This window comes from Eumetopias jubatus, unplaced genomic scaffold, assembly GCF_037043125.1.
Source record: "Eumetopias jubatus isolate StellerSeaLion01/CBP00866 unplaced genomic scaffold, mEumJub1_p1.0 scaffold_1, whole genome shotgun sequence".
Taxonomy (NCBI): Eukaryota; Metazoa; Chordata; class Mammalia; order Carnivora; family Otariidae; genus Eumetopias; species Eumetopias jubatus.
In genome coordinates this window covers 117,534,716-117,562,049 of record NW_028274807.1, presented here as the reverse complement: position 1 = coordinate 117,562,049, position 27,334 = coordinate 117,534,716, and the positions used below count along the sequence as shown (strand labels likewise).

At 41.6% G+C, this 27,334-nt stretch overlaps 1 protein-coding gene across 1 annotated transcript in view; it reads right to left on the bottom strand.

Moving 5' to 3' along the window:
- SLC9A9 (solute carrier family 9 member A9) overlaps nucleotides 1-27,334 on the bottom strand; it is a 564,530-nt gene that overhangs the window by 114,581 nt on the left and 422,615 nt on the right. The window contains exon 13 of the mRNA XM_028099209.2: nucleotides 25-76. Within this exon, the coding sequence (XP_027955010.1) occupies nucleotides 25-76 (52 nt within the window). The remainder of the gene's footprint in view (nucleotides 1-24; nucleotides 77-27,334) is intronic.

Sequence of the window (27,334 nt, the reverse complement as noted above, 5' to 3'; positions counted from 1 at the left end):
TATGAATTGGTCTCTTTGACTTGCCTGGTGTGAGGTGGGCTCCTCCTTCAGATCTTCATCCAGGTCCACACCAACTCTGTTAAGGAAATCAGAAAACTGGTTAAGGGCCTTGCTGCAGATGAGGTGAGACAGTTTTGTGTGACCGAACCCCTGAACCAAATATGATACACATCAGAGGAAAGGTTTGGCAGAAAACTACCCTACCTCTCCCTGAATCAAAAGAACCTCAAATGGATTTATGTCAGAATAAGAATTTGTGCAGCTGGGCCTCAGCACAGCTAGTGAGATTGAGTACCAACAGCTGTTCCTCACTGCTGTTTCCTTTTTTTTTTTTTTAAGATTTTATTTATTCATTTGACAGAGAGAGACACAGCGAGAGAGAGAGCACAAGCAGGGAGAGTGGGAGAGGGAGAAGCAGGCTTCCTGCTGAGCAGGGAGCCCGACGCGTGGCTGGATCCCAGGACCCTGGGATCATGACCTGAGCCGAAGGCAGACGCTTAACGACTGAGCCACCCAGGCGCCCCCTCACTGCTGTTTCCTGATAAGAGTAGGAGCCTGAGAAGCTGGGATAGGAGTCCTCAAAAAGAAGACTCCACAGTCCTGAAAATAGACATCCTGAAGGAACGGCCACCTGCTACCCTTGCAGGACTCACTGGCCAAACTGCCCTGGGAATGTGGGGGCCTGGCCTGAAGCAGTCTCCTGGAGACAGAAAAAAACAATCCTTTGTCCAGATGCTCACCAAGGCGGCCAGTAAAGACAATCCAGGTTTGTGGGGCCTAAGGCTTAAACAATTTGGGGGCCTCTCTTTAAGAAAGTTAATACAAAAATACAATTACAAAATTAGGTTTGGAAGAGGCTCTTGAGAAAGAAAAAATAAATTACGAAACATTTCATAATTTAAAAATCTGGCAAATGCAACAGACATCTCAAAAGCCACAAAGTAAATAATATTCAAATTAATTAACTGCCTGACACACTTCTAAAATAACTTTCTCTGTAAGTTTTGCCTGCGTACTTCGATACTTGCTTTCTATGGCAATGATTTTGTACAAGAGAGAATAGGAAGATGAGGTAATCTTTTCTCCAGCAAGATTGATCAAATTTATTGATAATTGGGAAGCGCTAAAGCGCACCTTCTAAGACGAGCTTGCTGGGTGCCGTGCTGCTACAGACACCATGCCCTGCAGACACAAGGTTTCTGATCAACTTCATGTCACGCAGTGACACAGTGTGCTTATCCGTGTATATAGCGCATCACTGAATATATTCCTGATTAATGTTTTGGTGGGGCACCCACGAGAATAGAATCCTCCACCTGGAATTTTACACCTCTCATGATTGGAAGAATTTTCCACAGACTAGCTTTAGGCTCAGTACATTTCAAGCCTTGTTTTTCTGCCACTACCCACAGACTTCTGAAGCCTAATGCTATAGGTCGTATTCATCTTTGATTCAGCCTTGTGGCACTATTCTTGGACACCATTCCTGCCCTGGGTTGGCCAGCCGGGACCTGCCCACGCACAGAAGTGACAGGGGACCACACACATGTATAAACTAAATCTACTACTAAATATAAACTGAATGCATTCCCACTTCAGCTTCCCCTTAGTTGGGTCCCCCACATGCCCACTCCAGGGCCAACTGACCAGAGGAGAGGTATGACAGAGGGGAAACAGTAGTGGAAAGAAACAGTCATCAAACCCAACTGTGGTTAAAATACATTCCTCTTGCAAATCTTGCAAAAACACAGGACCATGGGATCACAATGCTGGGTCTCTTCCCACGGCCTCAAAAGGGCTAGAGCAATCGAGGGGCTTGGAGCTTGAATTTCCTCCACTCCAGAGCGTGGGCCTCTCTGCCTGTTGTGGGGGCAGGCTGGGAGGACTGGGCGGAGCAGCTCAGGGCCGCCCACACCTGGCTCAAGCTCCCCCAGGGCCTTTCCTGTGAACGCCACAATTCCTAGAGCTTTCAGGTCTTCCCTTCATCTCCCCCCCCCCCCCAAACACGTCTTTAATCTGCTCGCTCCCTCGCAGTTCTGTTCTCCAGGTGGAGGAGGGGAAGGCAGAGTCAGAAGCCACCAGTGGGCAGATGCGTTAGCATGTGAAAGGAAAGCAGTGTGGAGACAGTTTGTTTAAAATACCTCTGATACTTCAAAAATCAGTGTCTTCTGGGCATGAATAGCCTCTTCTTTCCAACCCAGGGGGTGAAACGGGTAGCTATTTATTGTGTGTGGAACTGAGAAGAGCCTCTGGTGGGAACCAGCCTTTGATTTTCTTAGAGTAGAAAAAGCTATTTGATCTATTTGAAGTCGGAGGGAGAGAAGGAAGGGGAAGGGAAGGGGGTGGGGGGAGAGGGGTCAGAGAGGAGAGAGAAGGAGGGTGAGGAAAGAGACACAGAGAGACGGGAGAGTCACCCTGTGGCCTAATGGATAAGGCACTGGTCTCCCAAAGCCAGAAGGGAGGAAGGAGGCCGTGCAGGGGGAGGGGGAGAGGAGAGGAGACAGAGAAGCCCAGGAGGAGGGGAGCTAGAGGAGGGTCACTGAGGGTGGAGGGCTAGAGGAGGAGAGAGAGGGAGGGAGGGAGGGAGGGAGGAGATGAGGAAGGGCTAGGGGAGAAAGAGTGGAGGGGAGTTAAGGCCCAGCCTCCTGAGGGAGGCCCAGGCAGTGGCACTGCAGCGCAGACGGCCTGAGGCCAGCCTCTGTGGATGGTGAGGCCCTAGCGTGGAGACACCCTGGCCCCCTCTCTCCTGAGGCGGGGCCACGTTCAAGGCTCTGCTCGGTCTGAGCTCTGTGGCTGATGCTGGGGGCCTAGGACCCCTTATTTCTGGGTAAGCCCAGACCCTCCTTCTCCCTGCCCCCCACCTCCCACCCCCCAGAGGGCCCCCTGGCACCCGTGTAGGCTGAGAAGGTCTTGAAGTTCCCGCTGCCACATCTGTTTAGAGCTTTTTTCAGGTTCCCTGTCCAGAAAACTGGAGATAACAGAAATCGAATTTCCCAAGAAACCCAGCGTTTAAGGTGTGAGGCAGTACTGAGGTTCTCCATGAAAATTTAAGCTTTCCTTTCCAGCAGCCATCAAAGCAGACATTTTTAGTTTCAATTATTCCAGCAGCCAGATGGAGCTGAGGAATCATGGCAGCAGATTAAGTTTTTCAGTTTTATGTGGGACTCAGTGAAGAGCATCTCAGAGGCCTAAGAAATGCTGTTCTACTGGGAGCAAGAATGCCTCCTCTCTCCTCCCATTTCATGGAAGGTCAGGGTCTGCTCCTGGGACCAGGCCCGGAGCCCTTCTTGGCCTCGAGCAGACAAAGTGTCTCAAGTGGCTGGAGGAAAGAGAAAGTCCATGTAAGTTATTTCCGTCCTGGGGCAGCTGGGTGAGCAAAACAGACGTGGTACCCGCCCTCACAGGGCATGCATTTTGGCAGGTTGAATTAGAAAAATCTAAAAAATTTACTATCATTTACGTACTATGAAGGAAAGGCACATAAGAACAATGCCTTCTTTCTCTTGTGATTTTAGCTCCTTTCGATAAAAATCTTGCTAAATTATATTCCCTGGCTCCCTGCCTCCTTAAACAGAGAGTGACGGGGATACTCGGATCTTAACTGGAAGTCTCAGCATCGCCACTGGCCCGATAAAGTCTAACACTTGTGGTATTATAATGATTTCCAAGTGCTGTATGAACGTCTTTATGCTCACATTAAATAGCCCCTGGCTACTATTCTTTCTCTTTTAAAAATTCTCATATCTGCCAGTTAGATTGCCTTGATTTCTTGCCGGCAACAATAAGTTAGCAGATTGTCTCTGTGCTCCCTCCCACTTTTTCGTTTAGTACGGGACTGATTACCTGATAGTCTAACTTAATACATCTTTTCAAGTTTATAATACACAGACATACACACATACACAACAAAATAATAAACTTGAAACGTTATAGAAGGGCTTACAAGTAAAACACTGTTATTCTCTGCCCCACTCTCTGCCCTGCTTCCCCACACCAACTCCCCGTGGCCTCTGGGGGCAATTTTCTACCTTTTCCTTATTGTGATATATGAACTGATATCAGCACGCACGGCACGTTCACACAGCTTCCCCAGGGTTAGGCAAACATGCCAGTGGCATCTGTATCTCTTACTCTCCTGTTCAAGAAAGCAAGTCAGAATGTGAAAGTGACATTCTGTTCAGGTTAACCTTGAATCCACTCACTTTTAGGTCTAAAAGATCATTTACACACTATGGGTTTTGAGAGATTAACTGAAAGAAGACATGATGTCACATAGCTTGCGGTGCCATGTGTGTTTACAGCAGCTTTCCAGGTGAGAGATCACAGGTGTGTATGGGACGAAGTCCAACCTCCTCAGGTGATACCCAAGGCTCTTTAGCACCCTTCCCGTGGTGTTAAGCTACCCTTTCTGTTCATTTCACCCGGACACAATGGCCCACGGTTGCTGACTGGACCTGTCCTTGTTGCTGAGCCCTATTACCCAACACAATCCCAGAGCTGTGGCCTTCCCCAGATCTGCCAATGCCTCTCCCACCGACTGAATCCCCTCCTTCCAGATTCCAACATGGTCACCACTGGGCATCTCTGAGGCACACCTCCTTTCCTGAACTTTCCGCTACTGTCCCTCCCCTTCCGATCACCACCATGGACCATCCATCTTATTGCCCTACCTTGGTTCAAATCCCCCATCACTTAATGCTTTCACTGACTTGGACTGTGCATAGCTGTACACCGCCAACTCTGTCCTCTGTTCCCAGACCTGACCCTTTCTGTGGCACCTGCAATCACCGTGCTCCGGCTATGGTAACTCTGGCCCACCCTGTGTTCACCTGTGTGGTTATGTGCAGGCGCGCAGGCCAAGCCAGTGCTCCTCATGATGTACCAGCACTAGCTGGAATCCCAGGACTCACAACTACCCTGTGGTTGTTGAAGCATCAGTGAAACCCACCTCTTAAGAGCCTCTCACAGCTGTGTGAGCTGCGTCACTCACTGTGCTCCGTTCTCCTCATTGGCACAATGGTGATAATAACAGAACATGTTCTCCAGCGTTCTGGTGAAGATTACATGAAAAAATACTTATAAAAGTGGTTAGCTTAGGACCTGGTACCTAGTAAGCTCTCAACAAATGTTAGCAGCTATTGTCCATGTTATTATTTTTACTATTATCAGTAGTTAAAAAATCACTGGGGCCAGTGTTCACTACCATACTCACTGCTCACTAGTTTCAAGATCAGCCCTCCTAGGCCCCAGTTCTGCAAGGGACGACCCTGGAATATATAGCAATACCTACAGCTAAGCATCGTGAGTAGTCAGGGCACATCAGGGATTTCATAGTAAAACATCATTTCTATTTAAAAAGGGCCAAACTTCCCAGATTGGAATTTATTTCAAATTTCCTGGTAGACTGGTGGAGTAAGAGGGCAATGAAGAAGGAAAGGAAGGTGTCTGAAGAGCGAGGGGAAGAGAGATTATGGGTAGAGCTGAGCAGAAGGAGAGCAGAGAGAAGGAAGGTGGAAAGGAAGCACTACGTGATTATAAAGACCAAGTGCAGGTGGTGGATAAATAACTGGAAAGGTGTGTGCAACTTCAGAAAAGGGAAGCCACGGGTGGATGGATGAACAACCACACAGCCCCCAAAACATTTATAAAAATATAGAGAAATAAAGAACCAGTATGAGATTAAAAAGCAATTAAAAAGACTGGTTAAAATTTTATACAATGCTTTGCATTCCTGATGTACCTTTTAATTTTAAGCAAGTTGAGTGCTGCCTCTACGGTATTCAAATGAAAATGAAAGTAAGCTTCGAACATATTCCCAGCTGTGCTCTCAAACATCTCACTCCGGGTTCCTCATTTATAATGAACATCCAGCTTCATTCTCAGAGCAAAACTCATCTCCGTGCTACCATAATGCACCTCCCCTCCTATCACGCCTCCATTCTTTGGTGAGTTTTATTAGACATATTGAAATCTCAGGATGCTTCCACATCCAATCACGGCCGAAAAGAAGGCTCCAAAGGTCGGTTTTTCTTCGAGGGGAAGCAAGGTGAGTAACTAACAAAAGGCTCACTTTTCCCATTAAAGTCAAAAAAATCCATTCTGATCTTTATCACTTAGCACCTCCAGAAAGGCAGTGAAATACTACTAGGGCTTAAGTCTTATTGTGTGAATCCCAATAGTCCTGGGTGCAGTTTTGGTTCTTTGAGCCCCCTGCTGACAGGGGCTGGGTGGTGGGGGAGGAGAAGCCATTTTCTCTAAGAATTGTGTTTGACGGCTAAGTGTAAAAAATGACATTTTCAGGAAGGGAAGAGTGACTTGAGCACACACATACAGCAGGACAATGGAGGAGTGTGCAAGACACCCCCAGAGGTTTGGGGACTATTGTGTAGCTATGGGAACATCACACAGGGGCCCAAACCTAGTACTTCACCACCCCCATCCCATATCACTTGAGTAAATATTAGTGGAGCTTGTGTATGACCAAAATTAATCCAATCCATCATTCAAACATTTCAAATCTGTTTTGGGGGAAATAAGAAAATGAACTAAAGTAAATGAAACAGCTCTCCTCAGGTCATTTCGCTATTTCAATGTGGCACAATACTTAAGAGTTGGGACCATGGAGCCAGGCTGTGTGTGTTCAAATCTCATTTCTATCATTTACTGGGTATGTAACTTTGGGACAAATTCCTTAACCTCTCTAAACCTCAGTTTTCTCGGTAATGAATGGGGATAAGTATATATCTACATTATGGGCTAATATAAGGATAAAATATGTTTCTACATATAAAGTGTGTAAAAGACTGACTGCCACCTACAAAGCTCTCATGAAACATTTGCAGATGTTCTTACTGTTCTTGTTGTTATTGTTAGGAAAAAATTGGGGTGCCTGGGTGGCTCAGTCGGTTAAGTGTCTGCCTTTGGCTCAGGTCACGATCCCAGGGTCCTGGGATTGAGCCCCGCGTCGGGCTCCCTGCTCATCAGGGAGTCTGCTTCTCCCTCTCCCTCTCCCCCTTCCCCTGCTCGTGCTTTCTCTCTCAAATAAATAAATAAGATCTTTAAAAAGAGGGGAAAAAAGGAAAAAAATTGATGTACCCTGCATTGCATGGTAAACACAATATAGGTTAAAGCCAAGAGTAGATTTTTCTATGAATTACATATGCTAGGATATAAAGGTCAATGCCAGGATTCCTGTCCTCAATGGCCCAAGATCTAATAGGGAGACAGACCATGGAAACAAAGAGCTATGGTCCGGTGAGATAAGCATTGTACCATTGTACACAGTTATTTGAACACACCAACAGATAGCCCAACCAAGATGGGCTGTAGAGAGGTTGGGTACGTTTCACAGAGGAGTAGGGTATTGAAAAGTGACTGTTGTGTAATGCCTGACATTAAGCTTTTTGATTGTAGTGAAAGTGCCTGACATTAATAGCTTTTGTTTGCTGAGGCATCCATTTCAAAATACATCCATCTTGAATAAACATACTGCCAGCTGTGATTCAGCTACTAGCTAAACAACCAGACAAGGAATTAAGCTGTCCCATTCATAAGTTTTCACTTTCAGAAAGCCCCGGGTAACCTAGATGACTGACCACTTGGGTGATCCCACTTCTGACTGCCTATGCCCTAATTCTTGCCCTTATGCTTTACATTAGCCACTCAAGAGTGAACAAGTGAAAACCTAGGTACTCTACCTTGGACTCTAATAAAGGCAGAACCCTAGGTCCATGCTCTTTCTCTCTTTCTATGTACATCCTAGCTGCGTGGCCTCAAGCATGCCAGGACGTGTGAGTAATAAATCTTATGCCTTCAAAGTTCCCTGATGGTTTTTGCTGAAGTGTGGGCATCTTGCAATCATGATGAAGACCACAACGGCTGGTCCAGCCACAACATTGGCCCTGCTGGGGAAAATGTCTGTGGGATCGCTCTATGAGTAATACAACCAGGTGTGTGTCTCAGGCATTCCTGGCCCACAGCATCACTATCAATAGGCTTGGACCAAAACAACAGAGAGGATAAGTTTAATGGTAAGTGAAAAGGAATTTGGGAGAGGGCACTCCAGGCTGAGGGCACAGCATGGGCAAAGGCATAGAAGTTTAAAAGTACCAAGGAGGTTTAAGACATGGTAAATAGCATTATGTGGCTAGACTGTGAAGGTTATGCACGAAGAGGTGGGTAGAGTTTGGGTGAGATCAGAAAGTAATTTGAGGATAAATTATAAAGGGCCTTGAATGCTATGCTTAGGAAAAGTGTTTTGTTTTTTGTTTTGTTTTATTTTGTTTTGCTTTTGTTTTTGTTTCCTGTAGGCAATAGGGGTTGAAATAATTAGATTTGTGTTGTAGAAAAATCACTGGTGGCAAAATTGTGATATTAAGAAAATGGAAGCACGAAGGTCATTTAGTAGTAGACTGCTGCGATACTCTACCCAAGAGCCCACTAGAGTCTAAAGGAAGATAGAAGTGGTAGAGAAGAGATGGATCTGACAGATGTATACTTAGAGGGATGGTGGTGGCACATGACAGACTGACTGTGAAGTGAAGGAGAGGAAAGTTCTGAAGTGTTTCTGAATTTCCATTCAGGACCAGAACCTTTCACCCCTGCCATTAACCATGTTACTGGAGAAGTATAAATGGGAATATTCCCTGAGGTATACATCCTGTTAGAAAGATGAAACAAGCTCGGGGTTGGTAGGGTCTGAGCATATCTATTGTGAGTGAAGCAAGGTTAGCTCTATACATTCTTATCAGCTCAAGAAACATAGCCTCTCCTCCTCTGGAGTTTTGGCTTTTTGCTGTCTGAAGTGGAGGCTGAGACCAAACAGTAAAGCCCAAGGAATAAGGGAGGTATAATTGATGTTTCAAGGTCAAGGTCAGTGTACTGGGAATGTTAATGGAAGCTAGAGAAGGATATGTCATATTTGGTATTTGAAGACAGTTTGAGAATCTTATTTACAGAAAGGCTGGTAGGAAAGAGGCTCAGGAGAGTAATTCATTATAACCTTGGAAAGAGGTGAACATTTTCTGAAAGAAGGTTGTGGCAATAGACGTAGAAAATTTCGGTTTGAATTAATATGCGCTATGTGGGACGGAACCACGTGGGAGATAGCCAAATGTTGTCAATGTGGGCTCAGTATCAGGAAAAATAACAGCCCCTCATTTCTTGCTTGCTTTCAGGCAAAGGATGAGGGATTATATCAGAGTGTGACAGTGAGTCTCTTGGTCAGCAACTGGGGAGATGATTTTACACTATCGGAAGACTGGCTTTAGAGCATAACGGTTAATGGGTACTGAGAGGCAACTCTGATTTTAAATTTGGGAAGTGATAAGATGACATATGTGCCAGTGAAGGAAGAACAGGTAGTTCCACAATTTGAGGACATGAAGCATGTGATATGACCGCGAACCCCATAGAAGAGTAAGATACAAGTCTGGGGATGCTGCTGAGAGCAGGGCTGCCACTCTGGGTTCCCGCAGGTGCATGGACACACTGTCATCTGCCGGTTTCCTGAATGCTCTCCTAGGTTATACTTTCCCACACCTGGGATATGTCTGACTACCAAACTGAAACTGGCTGGATCAAGGGTTCATGTGACATTCCTGTCCTCATCCAGAGGCTGCCCACATGACTTTTTTTTTATAATCTCCCAGAGATTATGGGTGGGACACTATCAGGCTGACCAGAGTTAAGAAGGGTCTCGTCCCTAACTTTCTGCTGGCACAGTTTCCTGAAAATACCAGCTAACAGCTAATAAGAGGCATATAGCATAATCATCAGGAGTTAGACATCTTAACCCGCTCGTCCCATCATTTACTTGTGTGACTGCAGGTAAGAAGCTGGGCCTCAGTTTCCTTTTCCATAAAATGGAATATGAATAGTAACTATGCCAGGGGTGACTGTGAGGTAATGCACTCAGAGGGCTCAGCACAGGACTTTCCCTAGAAAGTGCTTAGAAGTGGTAGCTGCTATTCTTGCTGAGGTGGTTGTTCATGTTGTCTTTGCTACGTAGGCCTTCTGAATGAAGATTTAGCTGTGACTATCTCTAGTATAAGAGTTACGTTTTAGGGGCACCTGGATGGCATAGTCGGTTAAGCGTCTGATTCTTGGTTTCAGCCCAGGTCATGATCTCAGGGTCGTGGGACTGAGCTGAGCACCGGGCTCTACACTCAGCATGGAGTCTGCTTGAGATTCTCTCCCTCTCCCTGTGCCTCTCCCCCTGCCCCCGCTTGCATGCGTGCTCTCTCTCTCAAATAAATAAACAAACAAACAAATAAAATCTTGAAAAAAGAAAGAGTTATGTTTTACCCTTCCTCGCCTGATCTTAAAATAGGCTTTCCTTGTGATTCTGGCTCCATTGAAGGCTTACTTACAGTGTAAAGACTGATTAGAGTAGGTGTGCTCTGGATGTGTAGATGAGCCGTGGGGCCAGTGTTTATAATGTCTGACAATTTAGAAATACATTTGGGAACATATACGTAGGCTGAAAATATTATGTTCTTTGAAAAATAAACACCAATAAACAAGTACATGTCACAGACACAAATACAGATCTACATCCTGTTCTTTAAGTTTGGCAAGACTTCTTCTGAATTTGGAGGCTTAGTTCTGCCAAGATGTAAGCTAATTTCAGGCTGCAGATAACAGTCAATCAGAAACTGGATTGAGACTGAATACTTAGACTAATTTCTTTTAACCTAAGCCACAAGCACATTAACATCCTTTGGTGGGAAGATAGATGCAATAGCTTATCAAGTTATCTGGACTTTCTTCTCTAAAGCTGCGCTCAGGGTGCCCTGCTTGGGCAATTAAGGATTTATCAGAGCCAAGTGCACATTCCTCAGAAAAGCTATCCTTTCAAGTGGATGAGCTTGTTTAAATTCTAGTTTGTTTCCATGTGGGGCATCTTCTCCATGTCAAAGTGAAGATGTTGTATGAGAAAGAAAAGAGACATTTTATTACTGAATATAAGGTTGTTGTAGGAGTCTGCTTTCTATGTTGGTGGGAAACTAAAAGAGGTTGAAAATAAATCCCAAACTGTCAGAAGTCTGAATGAGAAGTGGGAAACTTAAAACCTAGAAACTACTGTGGTTACTTCCCAGTCCAACAGGCTCATATGACAGTACCAGAAGTGCATCTCCTTCTCTCACTCCAAACCATCCCAAGCTATTAAGAACTCCAGGTCTCACTGTGGCTGACTCCCAGCTCTCCATTAAAGACCATGCTTGGTGTACAATGTGGATCTGAAGTACCATCTCAGGACAAGTCTTTACGTTGCTATTCTTTGAGGTGCTTGGGCTTCAGAGGGAATGTATTCTTTGGATACGAGGAACGTATTCTCTCCATGAGAAATCAGCTACAGAAATCAAGAATGAACTCTGACAATGAAGGGATACATACATCTGACAATGGAACATACAGTTAAGGAAGCATAAAATTCTCTAAGCAATCATGCAGGAGAAAAGGTGACTCAGCCAAAGTAAATGATGACCAGGAGACATTTATGTGGGATGATGTCCTGGAAGTAATCCTAAGAAAAGAACAACAAAACTTTGCAAAACTGAAGGGTGTTTACCTACAGCACAAGTGATGAGAAAGGTACAGTTCCAATGGTTGTTTCTGAACTCTTCACCCCAAAATGACTTTACTTGTTAGTAGGGCAGGTGATCTACAAGATGTTTTGAGAAGGCTACCTCCCCTAATCATGACCTTCTCTAATTTCTAGTGCCTAAATTTCCTTAGCATGGGTTAAAGCTCTTCATTCCTCATTGAAGACTAGACCTAAAGGCAAAAACTTGGGAGAGGTAATATTCAGTCTTGTATTCACACAAGGTAGAAGTGAGTGGATCACATTTATTCCTGAGAATGGAAAGAAGTGGGAACAAAATCCCAAGGGCAAAAGGACACCAAGGTTTTAAGAGAGGGCACTGAAGTAAGGCAGGCAGGAGGCAAAAAGCCAGTGGGAGGTGTAAAATTATAATAGTAGCAGCTAACATATATTGAGTGCTTATAGAGTGATAGAGCATGCACTAGGTAAAATTCATGTATTACCCAAAGCATATGGAGTTTGGGAAGAAGATCTGAAGTTATCCTTGTAACACTATGCATTTTAGTAATTACAAATAAAAAAAGAGAGATTTATAATCCATTTCTGTAAGTTAGCCATGAAAAAGCACTTGCAACTGGGTTCCGCAATAATTTTTCACCTGTAAAGCTTTTGCTTCTGGCCATCTATCACCAACATCCTATAGATGGTAGACAATTATTAACCATGTATACTTAAAACATGAAAAAATAGCCAAAGAAGATTGTTTCACACAACACTAATAAATCAATAAAATAGAAATTAAAATAGCTTTGGGATAAATAATGATTGCCCAAACCATTATTTTAGCTCACATTTGGAAGTAGACTGTTGTCTATAACCTCTACAAACAACTGAAATCTTATTCTCCTTTGGGGTGCTTACCACTTTAAAATATTTTTTTTTGATTTTATTTATTTATTTATTTGAGAGGGAGAATGAGAGAGAGAGAGAGAGAGCATGAGAGGGGGGAGGGTCAGAGGGAGAAGCAGACTCCCCGCTGAGCAGGGAGCCCGATGCGGGACTCGATCCCGGGACTCTGGGATCATGACCTGAGCTGAAGGCAGTCGCTCAACCAACTGAGCCACCCAGGCGCCGTTTTTTTGTTTAAAATATATATTTTTTGATTTTATTTATTTATTTATTTGAGAGAGAGAATGAGAGAGAGAGCATGTGCTTACCACTTTAGAAGGCCATGTGATGCTATTAATAAATTAGTATCCAACTTTGTGATATACACCTATTAACTTTTTCAATAAAAACACTTTTTGCTTATTCCCAGAAAAGTTAAATCAGAAATACTAGTCTTAATATTGCATTATCTTGCTTTTTGCTAAAAATGAATAAATATCTTAATTTTAAAAGGGAAATTGACGGGTAGAGATAATGGGTAAGCTAGGAAGCTGCTATTGCATGACTCATCAAAAGAGAAGAAAATAATTTTAGTTTCTTGCTGAGAGGGATTAAAGTAAATCACTAGAAAAATAATGCTTTTCTCTGACCAAACCAGCTGTTGTTATGATGAAGCTGAGGCACAGGCTTGCATTTAGGACTGTGTTAAAATGAAATTAAATGTTTAAGCTTTAAAAAGTAAAAGAATTCGTGGTCACTACTAGAATTATATTGAAAAACTGCACTTTGATTTCACAATTAAAGGGTTAAAATCAGGGACATGATGCAAGAATTAATGAAAATGCCACTGGGAAGAAGTTGTCTTAGAGCAGATGAAAAAGAGGAAGACGAAAGGCCTGGGTAAAAATCGCTATGAAACAGGTTTTCAAATTACCACGAAGATTGCAGAAAGTGCACAGCATGGGAACAGAATTAGCATCAGTTTGGCAGAAAATGAAATAATGAGAGTTAAGTGAATGCTCATGGCAAATGCAACATTCAGGCTTTTTCAGTCTATCATTCCAGAAGATCAGGATGACAGCTTAAACAACTATTGAGATGAACTGATATTTTTCCTGACAGCACACTATCTAAGCCCTAAAAGTATATATCAGCTGGGATAGGTGGACTCTTTCATTAATTCCCTGCTTTACTGACTTCTTTCATTCATTCATGAAATGCTGGTTGAAGATATACCATGACCATTACATGCTAGACATTTTGATGGATATAAAAATGTGTTAAACCAGATACATCCTCAAGGTACTTACACCGAATTCCATCGAATCAAAGGTGCCATTGATGATAAAGCACACTATTACTTTATGTATTTCTAAGAGGAAACATGTTGCTAATTGTATTTCTGACACCATTCAGTATAAAGACACATCCTGACTTTAGAAATGTTAAGACGTGAAAAAAGGTGCAGGTGTAATCAATGACACATCCACACAAAGTAATCAAAATCCAGTGCTCAATAACAATGCCAGACCATTAAGCACACCAGCCTCTGGACATATGAGTAGCATATTATCTGCCTCTTGGGGGAAAAGCCCAAAGAGATATTTTTAAATCTTTTAACAAAATGTTCTTTTACTGCTTACAGATTAAAAGATAATACATTCCTGTTCTTAATTCTATGGTAAACAACTCCAAGTCTCTAGGTGAAATCAGAGCTGGGACTAGGGGAGGTAAGCGAGGCACCCTCTCCCTGTGGGCTATGCAAGTGCTGAGCATTTGCCTGATCTGAGAGTGTAGATTTTGCATCTTAGGTACTATGTTTGCCTCACCCTAACCCTGACTTTGGGTGAAATAACTTCACAATTGTTTTTGTTGCCTCACCCTGGGATCTTTGGGAATTGTATGACTTTTTCCATTTGCCACTCTAGATCCACTTTTCTGCCTCCTTCCCCACACTGTTCTGGGCTCCAGGATGCTCACCAATGGGATAGCACTGATTGCATTCTCTTACTCTCTAACTTTGGATTGGTTTGGCTGAAGGGAAGTGATGGCAGGATATTGGAAAGAGGGAAGAGAGTGAAGACAGGATATTTATTCCTCAGGCTCCCTCCCTGCCAGGTCACCATGGTTGTCTATGTCCCTCTCACAAAACCTCAGCTTGGAATTGGCAGCCTTTTTTATATAGCTTCTCTCTGGGTTCCGGTCAATACTCTCCCTGCCCTTTTTGAGAACAGAGCAGTAACTACTCTCCATGGATTCTGGCCCTGGGGTACTGCACTATCCCTCACTGGTTTTCTAAAACCAGCCTGTATCTTTGTAAATATTTCCTTTAAATTACTCAGTTTGGATGTGCGGCTTGTTGCCTTCCTGGACATAGAGAGTTTCATATCGGTAAGCATGCAGCTATAGAAAGGTCTCACTTGAACTGGGAACTAGGCATTTGAAATTTCTTAAGGAACTCCTGAATATAATAAATCTTAAACAGAGCTTTGTTTCCAGCCTTAAAGTTACAGTGTTTTTTTTTTTTTTTTCTTACTGTTTCTTTCGGGTGCCTAAATATTCATGCCCATTTGACATACACTGCTCCAAACCCTAGGCAGGATCAGGTTTTCACAGGGAATTTATATATAAGTTGTGGCATCTGCCAATTGCAGATGTGAGGAGTGCAAATCATACCATAAGATATAGTAGGACCTAAACAGGAGGAATGAAAGTGTTCCAGAACAGAATCCACTTATTATACCCGACGGCAACTGTGCTTTATTAAATGCTCCAACCTAAACTACTGAATTCTGTAGAAATGTTAAGCATTCTCAGAAGTTTTTCTAGAAACTGAAATTGTACCCTAGTGAAGTAGTAAGCTGGAGCTCACTAGCTCAGACTGAGCAATCTGGACCCTGCTGATCTTCCTAAGGGTGAGCTTGGTGAAAACAGTTCACATCAGGATCAGAACTACAAGGGTAAGGGACCTCAGATCATGTCATCCTACCACATCATTTTAAAAATGAAAATGCTGGAGTGCAGGCAAGATGGCGGAGGAGTAGGAGACCTGGATTTCGTTTGGTCTCAGGAATTCAGCTGAATAGGGATCAAACCATTCTGAACACCTACAAACTCAACAGGAGATTGAAGATAAGAATAGTAACAACACTCTGAACAGAAAAGCGACCACTTTCTGGAAGGTAGGACGTGCGGAGAAGTGAATCTGACGCGATATTCGGGAGGATAGATGGCGGGGGAGGGGGCCTCCGTTGGCAGCTTCTGGCAAGTGATAGAGCCGCGGAGCACAAAATCGGAACTTTTAGAAGCCGGCTCCGCTGAGGGACTCGCTCCAGTGGCTAAGGGGGGGTGGAACCCTCGCAGGACAGTGTGGTCTCAGGACCCTCGGGTTCACAGAAAGACCGGGGGTGCCTGAGTGCAGCAGAGCTCCCAGGTATCAGAGCGGGGAAGTCGGCTGCAGAGACGGAGCCGAGGCGCGGGCTCTCAGCTCGGGGTTGCCGTAAACTGTGATCCGCGGCCCAGCGGGGTCACTGCTCCTCCAGCAGGGATCCAACAAGTGGCAGAGCTGAGGAGACCCCCCCTTCCTCCCCCAGGAGGAGTGGTGCAGGAGCACACCACAGGGATCTGCTGGGTTTGGAGACTCCACACGGGGTCAGGTGCCAGAGATAGAAACACTCGGTCACAGGCCGAGTGAGCACAGACTGTGGCTGGAGACTGGGGAGACGGGAATGATTGACTGCTTTTCTCTGGGGGCGCACTGAGGAGCGGGGCCCCGAGTTCTCAGCTCCTCTGTGCGGAGATTGAGAGGCCACCATTTTCACCCTGGTCCTCCAAAGCTGTACCGAGAGCTTGCAGGGAACAAAAGCTCCTGAGAGCAAACCCGAGCAGCTTGCTTAGCCCGGACCAACAAGGGCGGGGCAATTCTGCCTCCGGCAAAGACATTTGGGAACCACGGCAACAGGCCCCTCCCCCAGAAGATCAGCATGAACAGCCAGCAAGCCAAGACCAAGTTTACCGATCAAGCAGAACGGGAGAACTCCAGTGCTGGGGAATACTGAACATAGAATTCATGGCTTTTTTTACCGTGATTCATTAGTTTTTCAAAGTTAATTTTTTTAACTGGTTTTTTTTTTTTTGAATTTTTCTTTTTCCCTTTCTCAACCAACATCTTATCAATCCCTTTTTTAAAAAAAAAAAAACATTTTTTATTTTTCATTTTTAGAGTCATATTTTTATCCCTTCATAGTAGTTACCCTTATTTTTGGCATATATATATAAGTTGTTCTCTCTTTAAAATTTTGAGATACAGTTTCTTCTAACAGATCAAAATATACCCTAAATCACTAGTGTATGGCTTTGTTCTAGTCTCCTGCCTGATCACATTCTCTCCCTTTTTTTTCTTTTTTCTTTTTTTTAAATCTTCTTTCTTTTTAAAAACAACTTATTATCTTATCAATTCCTTTTAAAAATCTTTTATAATTTTCATCTTTACAGTCATCTTCCATCCCTTCATTGTATCAACCCTTATTTTGTACATATATGTCTTTCTTCCTTTAAAATTTTAGGAGGCACTTTCTTCTAACAGACCAAAATATGCCCAAAATCTAGTGTGTGGCACTGATCTATGCACTAGCCTGATCATATATGATCATATTCTGTTTTGTTTTGTTTTGTTCTGTTTTTGTTTGTTTTTATATTTTTCTTTTTCTCTTTTTTTTTCTCTTTCTTCTTTCTTTCCCTTTCTTGTCCCCTGGTTTCAGGTCTTTCCTGATTTGTATAGAGTATATTTGCTGGAGATGTTGTTAACCTGTTAGCATTCTGTTCTCTCATTCATCTATTCTCCTCTGGACAAAATGACAAGACGAAAAAAATCACCTCAGCAAAAAGAACAAGAGATAGTACCGTCTGCCAGGGACCTATTCAATACGGACATTAGTATGATGTCGGACCTAGAGTTCAGAATCATGACTTTAAAGATACTAGCTGGCTTGAAAAAAGCGTGGAAGTTATTAGAGAAACGCTTTCTGGAGAAATAAAAGAACTAAAATCTAACCAAGTTGAAAGCAAAAAGGCTATTAATGAGGTGCAATAAAAAATGGGGGCATTAACTGCTAGGATAAATGAGGCAGAAGAGAGAATCAGCGATATAGAAGACCAAAAGATGGAAAATAAAGAGGCTGAGAAAAAGAGAGAGAAAGAACTACAGGATCACGAGGGCAGAATTCGAGAGATAAGCGATATGATAAGACGAAACAACATTAGAATGATTGGGATCCCAGAAGAAGAAGAAAGAGAGAGAGGGGGGCAGAAGGTATATTGGAGCAAATAATAGCAGAGAACTTCCCTAATGTAGGGAAGGAAACAGGCATCAAAATCCAGGAGGCACAGAGAACCCCTCTCAAAATCAATAAAAATAGGTCAACAACCCGACATCTAATAGTAAAACTTACGAGTCTCAGAGACAAAGAGAAAATCCTGAAAGCAGCTCGGGAGAAGAGATATGTAACCTATAATGGCAGAAACATTAGATTGGCAACAGACCTATCCACAGAGACCTGGCAGGCCAGAAAGGACTGGCATGATATCTTCAGAGCACTAAACAAGAAAAATATGCAGCCAAGAATACTATATCCAGCTAAGCTGTCATTGAAAATTGAAGGAGAGATAAAAAGCTTCCAGGACAAACAAAAACTAAAGGAATGTGCAAACACGAAACCAGCCCTCCAAGAAATATTGAAAGGGGTCCTCTAAGCAAAAAGAGAGCCTAAAAGCAGCATAGATCAGAAAGGAACAGAGACAATATACAGTCACAGTCACCTTACAGGCAATACAATGGCACTAAATTCATACCTTTCAATAGTTACCCTGAATGTAAATGGGCCCAATGCCCCAATCAAAAGACACAGGCTATCAGATTGGATTAAAAAACAAGACCCATCCATATGCTGTCTGCAAGAGACTCATTTTAGACCCAAAGACACCCCCAGATTGAAAGTGAGGGGGTAGAAAACCATTTACCATGCTAATGGACACCAAAAGAAAGCTGGGGTGGCAATCCTTATATCGGACAAATTAGATTTTAAAACAAACACTGTAAGAAGAGATGAAGAAGGACACTATATCCTCCTTAAAGGGTCTATCCAACAAGAAGATCTAACAATTGTAAATATCTGTGCTCCTAACATGGGAGCAGCCAATTATAAGAGGCAATTAATAACAAAAGCAAAGAAACACATTGACAACAATATAATAATAGTGGGGGACTTTAACACCCCCCTCACTGAAATGGACAGATCATCTAAGCAAAAGGTCAACAAGGAAATAAAGACTTTAAATGAAACACTGGACCAAATGGACTTCACAGACATATTCAGAACATTCCATCCCAAAGCAACGGAATACACATTCTTCTCTAGTGCCCATGGAACATTCTCCAGAATTGATCACATCCTAGGTCACAAATCAGGTCTCAACCAGTACCAAAAGATTGGAATCATTCCCTGCATATTTTCAGACCACAATGCTCTGAAACTAGAACTCAATCACAAGAGGAAAGTCAGAAAGAACTCCAATACATGGAGGCTAAAGAGCATCCTACTAAAGAATGAATGGGTCAACGAGGAAATTAAAGAAGAATTAAAAAAATTCATGGAAACCAATGAAAATGAAAACACAACTGTTCAAAATCTTTGGGATACAGCAAAGGCAGTCCTGAGAGGAAAGTATATAGCAATACAAGCCTTTCTCAAGAAACAAGAAAGGTCTCAAATACACAACCTAACCCTACACCTAAAGGAGCTGGAGAAAGAACAGCAAATAAAGCCTAAACCCAGCAGGAGAAGAGAAATAATAAAGATCAGAGCAGAAATCAATGAAATAGAAACCAAAAGAACAGTAGAACAGAGCAACGAGACTAGGAGCTTGTTCTTTGAAAGAATTAACAAGATTGAAAAACCCCTTGGCGAGACCTATCAAAAAGAAAAGAGAAATGACCCAAATCAACAAAATCATGAATAAAAGCAGAGAGATCAGAACCAACACCAAAGAAATACAAACAATTATAACATATTATGAACAACTCTATGCCAGCAAATTAGATAACCTGGAAGAAATGGGTGCATTCCTAGAGATGTATCAACTACCAAAACTGAACCAGGAAGAAATAGAAAACCTGAGCAGACCTATAACCACTAAGGAAATTGAAGCAGTCATCAAAAATCTCCCAACAAACAAAAGCCCAGGGCCAGATGGCTTCCCAGGGGAATTCTACCAAACATTTCAAGAAGAAATAATACCTATTCTCCTGAAACTGTTCCAAAAAATGGAAATGGAAGGAAAACTTCCAAACTCATTTTATGAGGCCACCATTACCTTGATCCCCAAACCAGACAAAGACCCCATCAAAAAGGAGAATTACAGACCAATATCCTTGATGAACATGGATGCAAAAATGCTCACCACAATATTAGCCAATAGGATCCAACAGTACATTAAAAGGATTATTCACCATGACCAAGTGGGATTTATCCCTGGGCTGCAAGGTTGGTTCAACATCCGCAAATCCATCAACGTGATACAATACATTAACAAAAGAAAGAACAAGAACCATATGATCCTCTCAATAGAGGCAGAAAAAGCATTTGACAAAGTACAGCATCCTTTCTTGATCAAAACTCTTCAGAGTATAGGGATAAAGGGTACGTACCTCAATATCATAAAAGCCTTCTATGAAAAACCTAGAGCCAATATCATTCTCAATGGCTCAGCTTTCCCCCTAAGATCAGGAATGCAGCAGGGATGTCCAGTATCACCACTGCCATTCAACATAGTATTAGAAGTCCTAGCCACAGCAATCAGACAACAAAAAGAAATCAAAGGCATCCAAATCGGCAAAAAGGAAGTCAAACTCTCACTCTTTGCAGATGATATGATACTGTATGTGGAATACCCAAAAGACTCCACCCCAAAACTGCTAGAACTCATATAGGATTTCAGTAAAGTAGCAGGATATAAAATCAATGCACAGAAATCAGTGGCATTCCTATACACCAACAACAAGACAGAAGAGAGACAAATCAAGGAGTCAATCCCATTTACAATTGCACCCCAAACCATAAGATACCTAGGAATAAATTTAACCAAAGAGGCAAAGGATCTGTACTCTGAAAACTATAAAATACTCATGAAAGAAATTGAAGAAGACACAGAGAAATGGAAAAACGTTTCATGCTCATGGATTGGAAGAACAAACATTGTGAAGATGTCAGTGCTACCTAGAGCAATCTACACATTCAGTGCAGTCCCCATCAAAATACCATCCACTTTTTTCAAATAAATGGAACAAATAATCCTAAAATTTGTATTGAACCAGAAGAGACCCCAAATAGCCGGAGGAATATTGAAAAAGAAAAGCAAAGCCGGTGGCATCACAATTCCGGACTTCCAGGTCTATTACAAAGCTGTCATCATCAAGACAGTATGGTACTGGCACAAAAACAGACACATAGATCAATGGAACAGAATCAAGAGCCCACAAATGGACCCTCAACTCTATGATCAACTCATCTTTGACAAAGCAGGAAAGAATGTCCAATGGAAAAAAGACAGTCTCTTCAACAAATGGTGTTGGGAAAATTGGACAGCCACATGCAGAAGAATGAAACTGGACCATTTCCTTACACCACACACAAAAATAGACTCCAAATGGTTGAAAGACCTAAACGTGAGACAGAAGTACATCAAAATCCTAAAGGAGAACACAGGCAGCAACCTTTTTGACCTCAGCCGCAGCAACTTCTTCCTAGAAACATCGTCAAAGGCAAGGGAATCAAGGGCAAAAATGAACTATTGGGATTTCATCAAGATAAAAAGCTTTTGCACAGCAAAAGAAACAGTCCACAAAACCAAAAGACAACCGACAGAATGGGAGAAAATATTTGCAAATGACATATCAGATAAAGGGCTAGTGTCCAAAATCTATAAAGAACTTATCAAACTCAACACCCAAAGAACAAATGATCCAATCAAGAAATGGGCAGAAGACATGAACAGACATTTTTCCAAAGAAGACATCCAAATGGCCAACACGCACATGAAAAAGTATTCAACATCGCTCGGCATCAGGGAAATCCAAATCAAAACCTCAATGAGATGCCATCTCACACCAGTCAGAATGGCTAAAATTAACAAGTCAGGAAATGACAGATGTTGGCGGGGATGTGGAGAAAGGGGAACCCTCCTACACTGTTGGTGGGAATGCAAGCTGGTGCAACCACTCTGGAAAACAGTATGGAGTTTCCTCAAACAGTTGAAAATGGAGCTACCCTACGATCCAGCAATTGCACTACTGGGTATTTACCACAAAGATCCAAATGTAGGGATCCGAAGGGGTACGTGACCCCAATGTTTATAGCAGCAATATCCACAATAGCCAAACTGTGGAAAGAGCCAAGATGTCCATTGACAGATGAATGGATAAGGAAGAAGTGGTATATATACACAATGGAATATTATGCAGCCATCAAAAGGAATGATATTTTGCCATTTGCAACGACGTGGATGGAACTGGAGGGTGTTATGCTGAGTGAAATAAGTCAATCAGAGAAAGACATGTATCATATGACCTCACTGAAATGAGGAATTCTTAATCTCAGGAAACATACTGAGGGTTGCTGGAGTGGTGGGGGCTGGGAGGGATTGGGTGGCTGGGTGATAGGCATTGGGGAGGGTATGTGCTATAATGAGCGCTGTGAATTATACAAGACTGATGAATCACAGATCTGTACTACTGAAACAAATAATGCAATATATGTTAAGGAAAAAAAAAAGAAGAAGAAGATAGCAGGAGGGGAAGAATGAAGAGGAGTAAGTTGGAAGGGGAGATGAACCATGAGATACGATGGACTCTGAAAAACAAACTGAGGGTTCTAGAGGGGAGGGGGTGGGGGGATGGGTTAGCCTAGTGATGGGTATTAAAGAGGGCACATTCTGCGTGGAGCACTGGGTGTTATGCACAAACAATGAATCATGGAACACTACATCAAAAACTAATGATGTAATGTATGGTGATTAACATAACAATAAAAAATTATTAAAAAAATGAAATACTAAGATCCATAAAGATCACTTGGTAGGGATTACTTGGCAGAAGTTATTAGGTAGTAAGTAATAGAAGAAAGACTAACCAGTTTTTTAAATTTAGGTTATTTCCTTCCAACTTTGTATGTTGCCTATCTGAAATAAACAAGTGAATAAGCATGAGGTATATTATGAAACATTTTTTAATCACATCAGTGAGAATGAACTTTTAGGAAAAGGAAAGATTAAAATGTGGAAAGTAGTAGAAGATACTTATTCCCCAAATGTTGGCATATAACAATACAGAGTGATTTTGAAATTTGAAAGCAATATGGCTATAGTGTGGTGTGATGTGTTATTTCTCAAATTCTGATAATTCACATAGCATCTTTGTGATTTTTTTACATAACTGAAAGCCATTTGTACCATTATTTCTTCAATATTTCCCTTTAACTTTTCTTTCTTCCATTTTGTCAGTTTTGCTTCATGTATTCTGGGGTTTTATTATGAACATATGTCTATAACTGTTATTTCTGATGCATTGACCTTATTTATCATTATAAAGGATCTTTAGTAACGTGTGGGTGTCACAGTCCATTTTGTCTGCTCTTAGTATGCTATTCCAGTTCCCTTGTAGTTACTGTTTTCATGGTATATATTTTTCCATCTTTTGCCTTTTAGCTTATTTGTATCTTTGAATCTAGTTGGATCTTATTTTTGTTTTTTAAATCTAGTCTGATAATATCTACCCTTTGATTACATGGTTTAGTTCATTCACATGTAATGTTTTATTAATATAGTTAGATTTACTTATGCCATTTTACTTTTGTTTTCTATATGTCTCATGTATTTTGTATTCCTTTGTTCTTCCCTTACTGCTTTCTTTTGTAGTAAATGGATAATTCCAATGTTCTTTTTTAATTCCTTGAATGGCTTTTAAAATATACTTTTGGAGTTATTTTCTTAGTGGTTGCTCTAGGGAATATAGGATACATCTTAACTTATCAGACTCTATTTCAGAATTATACTACTTTAATTCCAGTGAGATATAGAATATTTGCACCATTCTATTCTCTTCCCCTTCCTTTATACTATTAATGTAATATATATCACATCTATATATGTTACAAACAGAATAGATATAGTGTTATAATTGTTGATTTACATAATCATATCTTTTTAAGAAACTAAGAAGAAACCAGAAAAATGTATTTATAAAGTCTTGTATTAATCTTTTTTTAAAAATATTTTATTTATTTATTTAAGAGAAAGTAAAGAGAGAGAGAGACCAACGGGGTGGGGAGAGTCAGAGCGAGAAGCAGACTCCCCACTAAGCAAGGAGCCTGATGTGGGACTTGATTCCAGGACCCTGGGATCATGATCCGAGCCACCCAGGAGCTCCTGTATTAATCTTCTTATTTACCATTTTTGGTACTTTTCATTTCGTCCTGTGGACTCAAGTTACCATTTCATGTCACTCCCTTGCTTGCCATATGTAGCTTCCTTTCCTTTCTTCCTCTTTGTGTTGTTATTGTCAAATATATATCTCTATATGCTATAGGCCTCACAACTGAATTTTAGAAATATTGCTTTATCTTGTTTTTTTTTATTTAAGATTTTATTTCTTTATTTGCCAGAGAAAGAGAGGGAGAGAACACAAGCAGGAGGAGTGGCAGGTAGAGGGAGAAGCAGGCTCCCCGTTGAGCAAGGAGCCTGATGTGGGACTCGTTCCCAGGACCCTGGGATCATGACCTGAGCCAAAGGCAACTGTTTAACAACTGAGACACCCAGGAGCCCTATCCTGTTGTTTTTAAATTAATTACAAAAAGAAGGGAAAGGAAGTATGTAATTATACTGTCTTTCATAGTTAATGCATAATTTTCTTTGCTAGCATTTTTTGTTTTTCGTGTGTATTAAATTACAGTCTAGTGTCATTTCCTTTCAACTTAAAGAAGTCCTTTAGAATTTTCAAGGCAGGTCTGCTAGCTACACATTCTCTGTCTTTCTTTATCTTAGAGTATCTTTATGTGTTCTTCGTTTCTAAAAGGTACTTTTGCTGGTTATAGTATTCTTGGCCAAGTTTTGTTTTTTTTTAAAGCACTTCAAATATGTTATCTGTTATCATTTGGACTCCATCATTTCTGATAAGAAGTTAGCTGTTATTCATGTTATTAGAATTCTCTTCTATGTGATAAATCATTTTTCTCTATTACCTTCAAGACTTTCTCTTTGACTTTCTACATTTACCATCTCCATCTTGGTTTTCCGACTTGGAGTTCATTGAACTTGGATGTATAGATTAATGTTTTTCTTCATATTTGGGAAAATTTCAGTCATTATTTCTTGAATTTTTTCCCCTCCTTTCTTTCCTCTCCTTCTAGTGTTCTCATTACATGCATGTTGGTGTGCTCAACAGTGTCTCAGAAGATCTGTTCCTTTTTTTTCTTTAGTTCTTCAAATTGAATAATTTCTAATGACCTATCATCAAGTTCACTGATTCTTTCTTCTTGCTCAGATCTCTAGTTGAGCTCCTCTAGTGAATTTTCCATTTCAGCGGAAAGCCTTTTCAACTTCAGAATTTCTGTTTTTTAATATAATTTTTATGTCCTTATTGGTATTCCCTATTTGATAGGTTATTGTCATCATACTTTCCTTTAATTATTAAATGTGGTTGCAGTTAGTTGTTTGAGCATATTTATAATAGCTTCTTTGAAGTCTTTGTTGCCTTCATCTGGGCCACCTAAATGCAGTTTTATGGCTCGATTGTGTTTGTTGTTTTTCTGTACAAGGGTCACACTATCCTGTTTCTTTCTGTTTCATATTTTGTCAAAACTGGACATTATAGATATATATTGTAACAATTCTGGATTCTAATTAGCCTCCTCTCCCACTCCCAGGGCAAATTGATGTTACCATTTTCTGGTTAGTTTATTTGTTTAGTGGCTTGCCTGGACAAATTATGTAAAGCCTATTTCCGTTTTGGAAGTTCTGGTCAACTGATATTTTATAAGTTTAGTTTATCTTAAATAATATTTATGAAACCATGGTTTGCTATGCTAGTTATATATTGTTATATATTTAATGTCTCTTAACCCTCAGTGTACCATCAGGATTCATTGGACCTAATTTTATTTTATTTTTATTTTTTTTAAAGATTTTATTTATGTATTTGACAGAGACACAGCGAGAGACAAGCAGAGGGAGTGGTGGAGGGAGAAGCAGGCTTTCCGCTGAGCAGGGAGCCCGATGTGGGGCTCAATCCCAGGACCCTGGGATCATGACTTGAACTGAAGGCAGATACTTAATGGCTGAGCCACCCAGGCACCCCTCATTGGACCTAATTTTAGTTTTTGAGTTTATTTTTTGAATAGTTCTATTTATAAGTACTGATATTTCATGTCTCTTAGAGATTATTTCTTATAAGCCTTCTAAAATACAAAGAGAGGTCCTACTTATTTAAGCAAATAAAATACTATTTTTTCTTATAATTGTTACATGAGTCTATTGGATCCTTTTAAAAATCTAAGACATATTACAAACTGATGATATTTTTTCCATCCCTTGAAAAAATTTGCTATTTTGTCATCCAAAAATTATGTCATTATTGCTCATTATTCTCAGCAATGCTAAAAAATACTAAATTAATAAAAAGACAAGAAGACTTATGGGATACCTAGATATAATAGTGAAATGAGTCACCATTATTTTATTATCCTTCGGTTATCTTATGTTACTTCTGTCAAAAGGGTGTAAAAGAAGACAGGAGACAACTTCTGGGGAAGATGATGGAGTAGGAAGATCCTAAGCTCACCTCATTCCATGGATACAACTAGGTAACACCCACATTAGTGTAAATAACCCAGAAATGACCTGAAGCCTGGCAGAACAATATCCACAGCTAGATGTAGAGAAAAGCCTACAGGTAATAGGATAGGAAGTGTGAAGATGTGCAGGAGCTAAATGCACTTGTGGGACTGTCTGCTGGAGGGAGGATGGCATCATTTCTGAGAAAGGAGAGAAACAGACTCTCACACCAGGCGCCCCAGGCACGGCAAACTGACATGAGAAAGAGGAATCCTCATAATATTTGGCTTTGAAAACCAGAGGGGTCAAATTTCACAAGTTTTTACAATCGATGGGACTTCACACCTGGAATTTTATTTTAAAAATCAATCAGCAGGTTCAGCTTTGGGAGAGCCAGGAGGGTAAGAAGAAACGGAGTCTTCACCCTTAAGGAGACAACACAACAAACAGCCCTGCAGAGATGAAGCATAGAAGCAGCAGTTTGATAAATGCTTGGGGTATATGGGAAGGAGATTTGTTTACTAATCTCAGAGCATATGCTGGAGGAGCAGTGATCGTTGGGAGACTTCTCCAGGAAACAAAGGAGCTAGTGGGAGCCATTTCCTTCCTCCAGCCCTAAGCTAGACACACTTATACCTGTGGGAACTAGCAAGATGCTGACAGTTGCTACCTAAGTTGCTAACAGTGTGCCCCACCCCCACATTCTCTGCGGACACACCCCCTCCTGCTTGGCCTCTGCTCCAGTTCCCACCCCCAGCAGACTTGTGCAAACCTTGCTAATATCCCACTTGCCCTGCCCCCATGTTCTCCTGCTGATCAGCCCCCTCCAAAATGCTCTTGCTTGGAGCCCATGCAATGCAGTGCCACAAGCCTAGCAGTGTGTAAGCAGCTCTGAGAGGGCCAGTATGAGTCCAAAGTAACCCCTGCCCTAGGAAGAGGGTAAGATAACCACACACAGTCTGACTGCAGCCCCAGCGGTGGGTAGGGGGCAGACATCTGGTCTGACTATAGGCCACACCC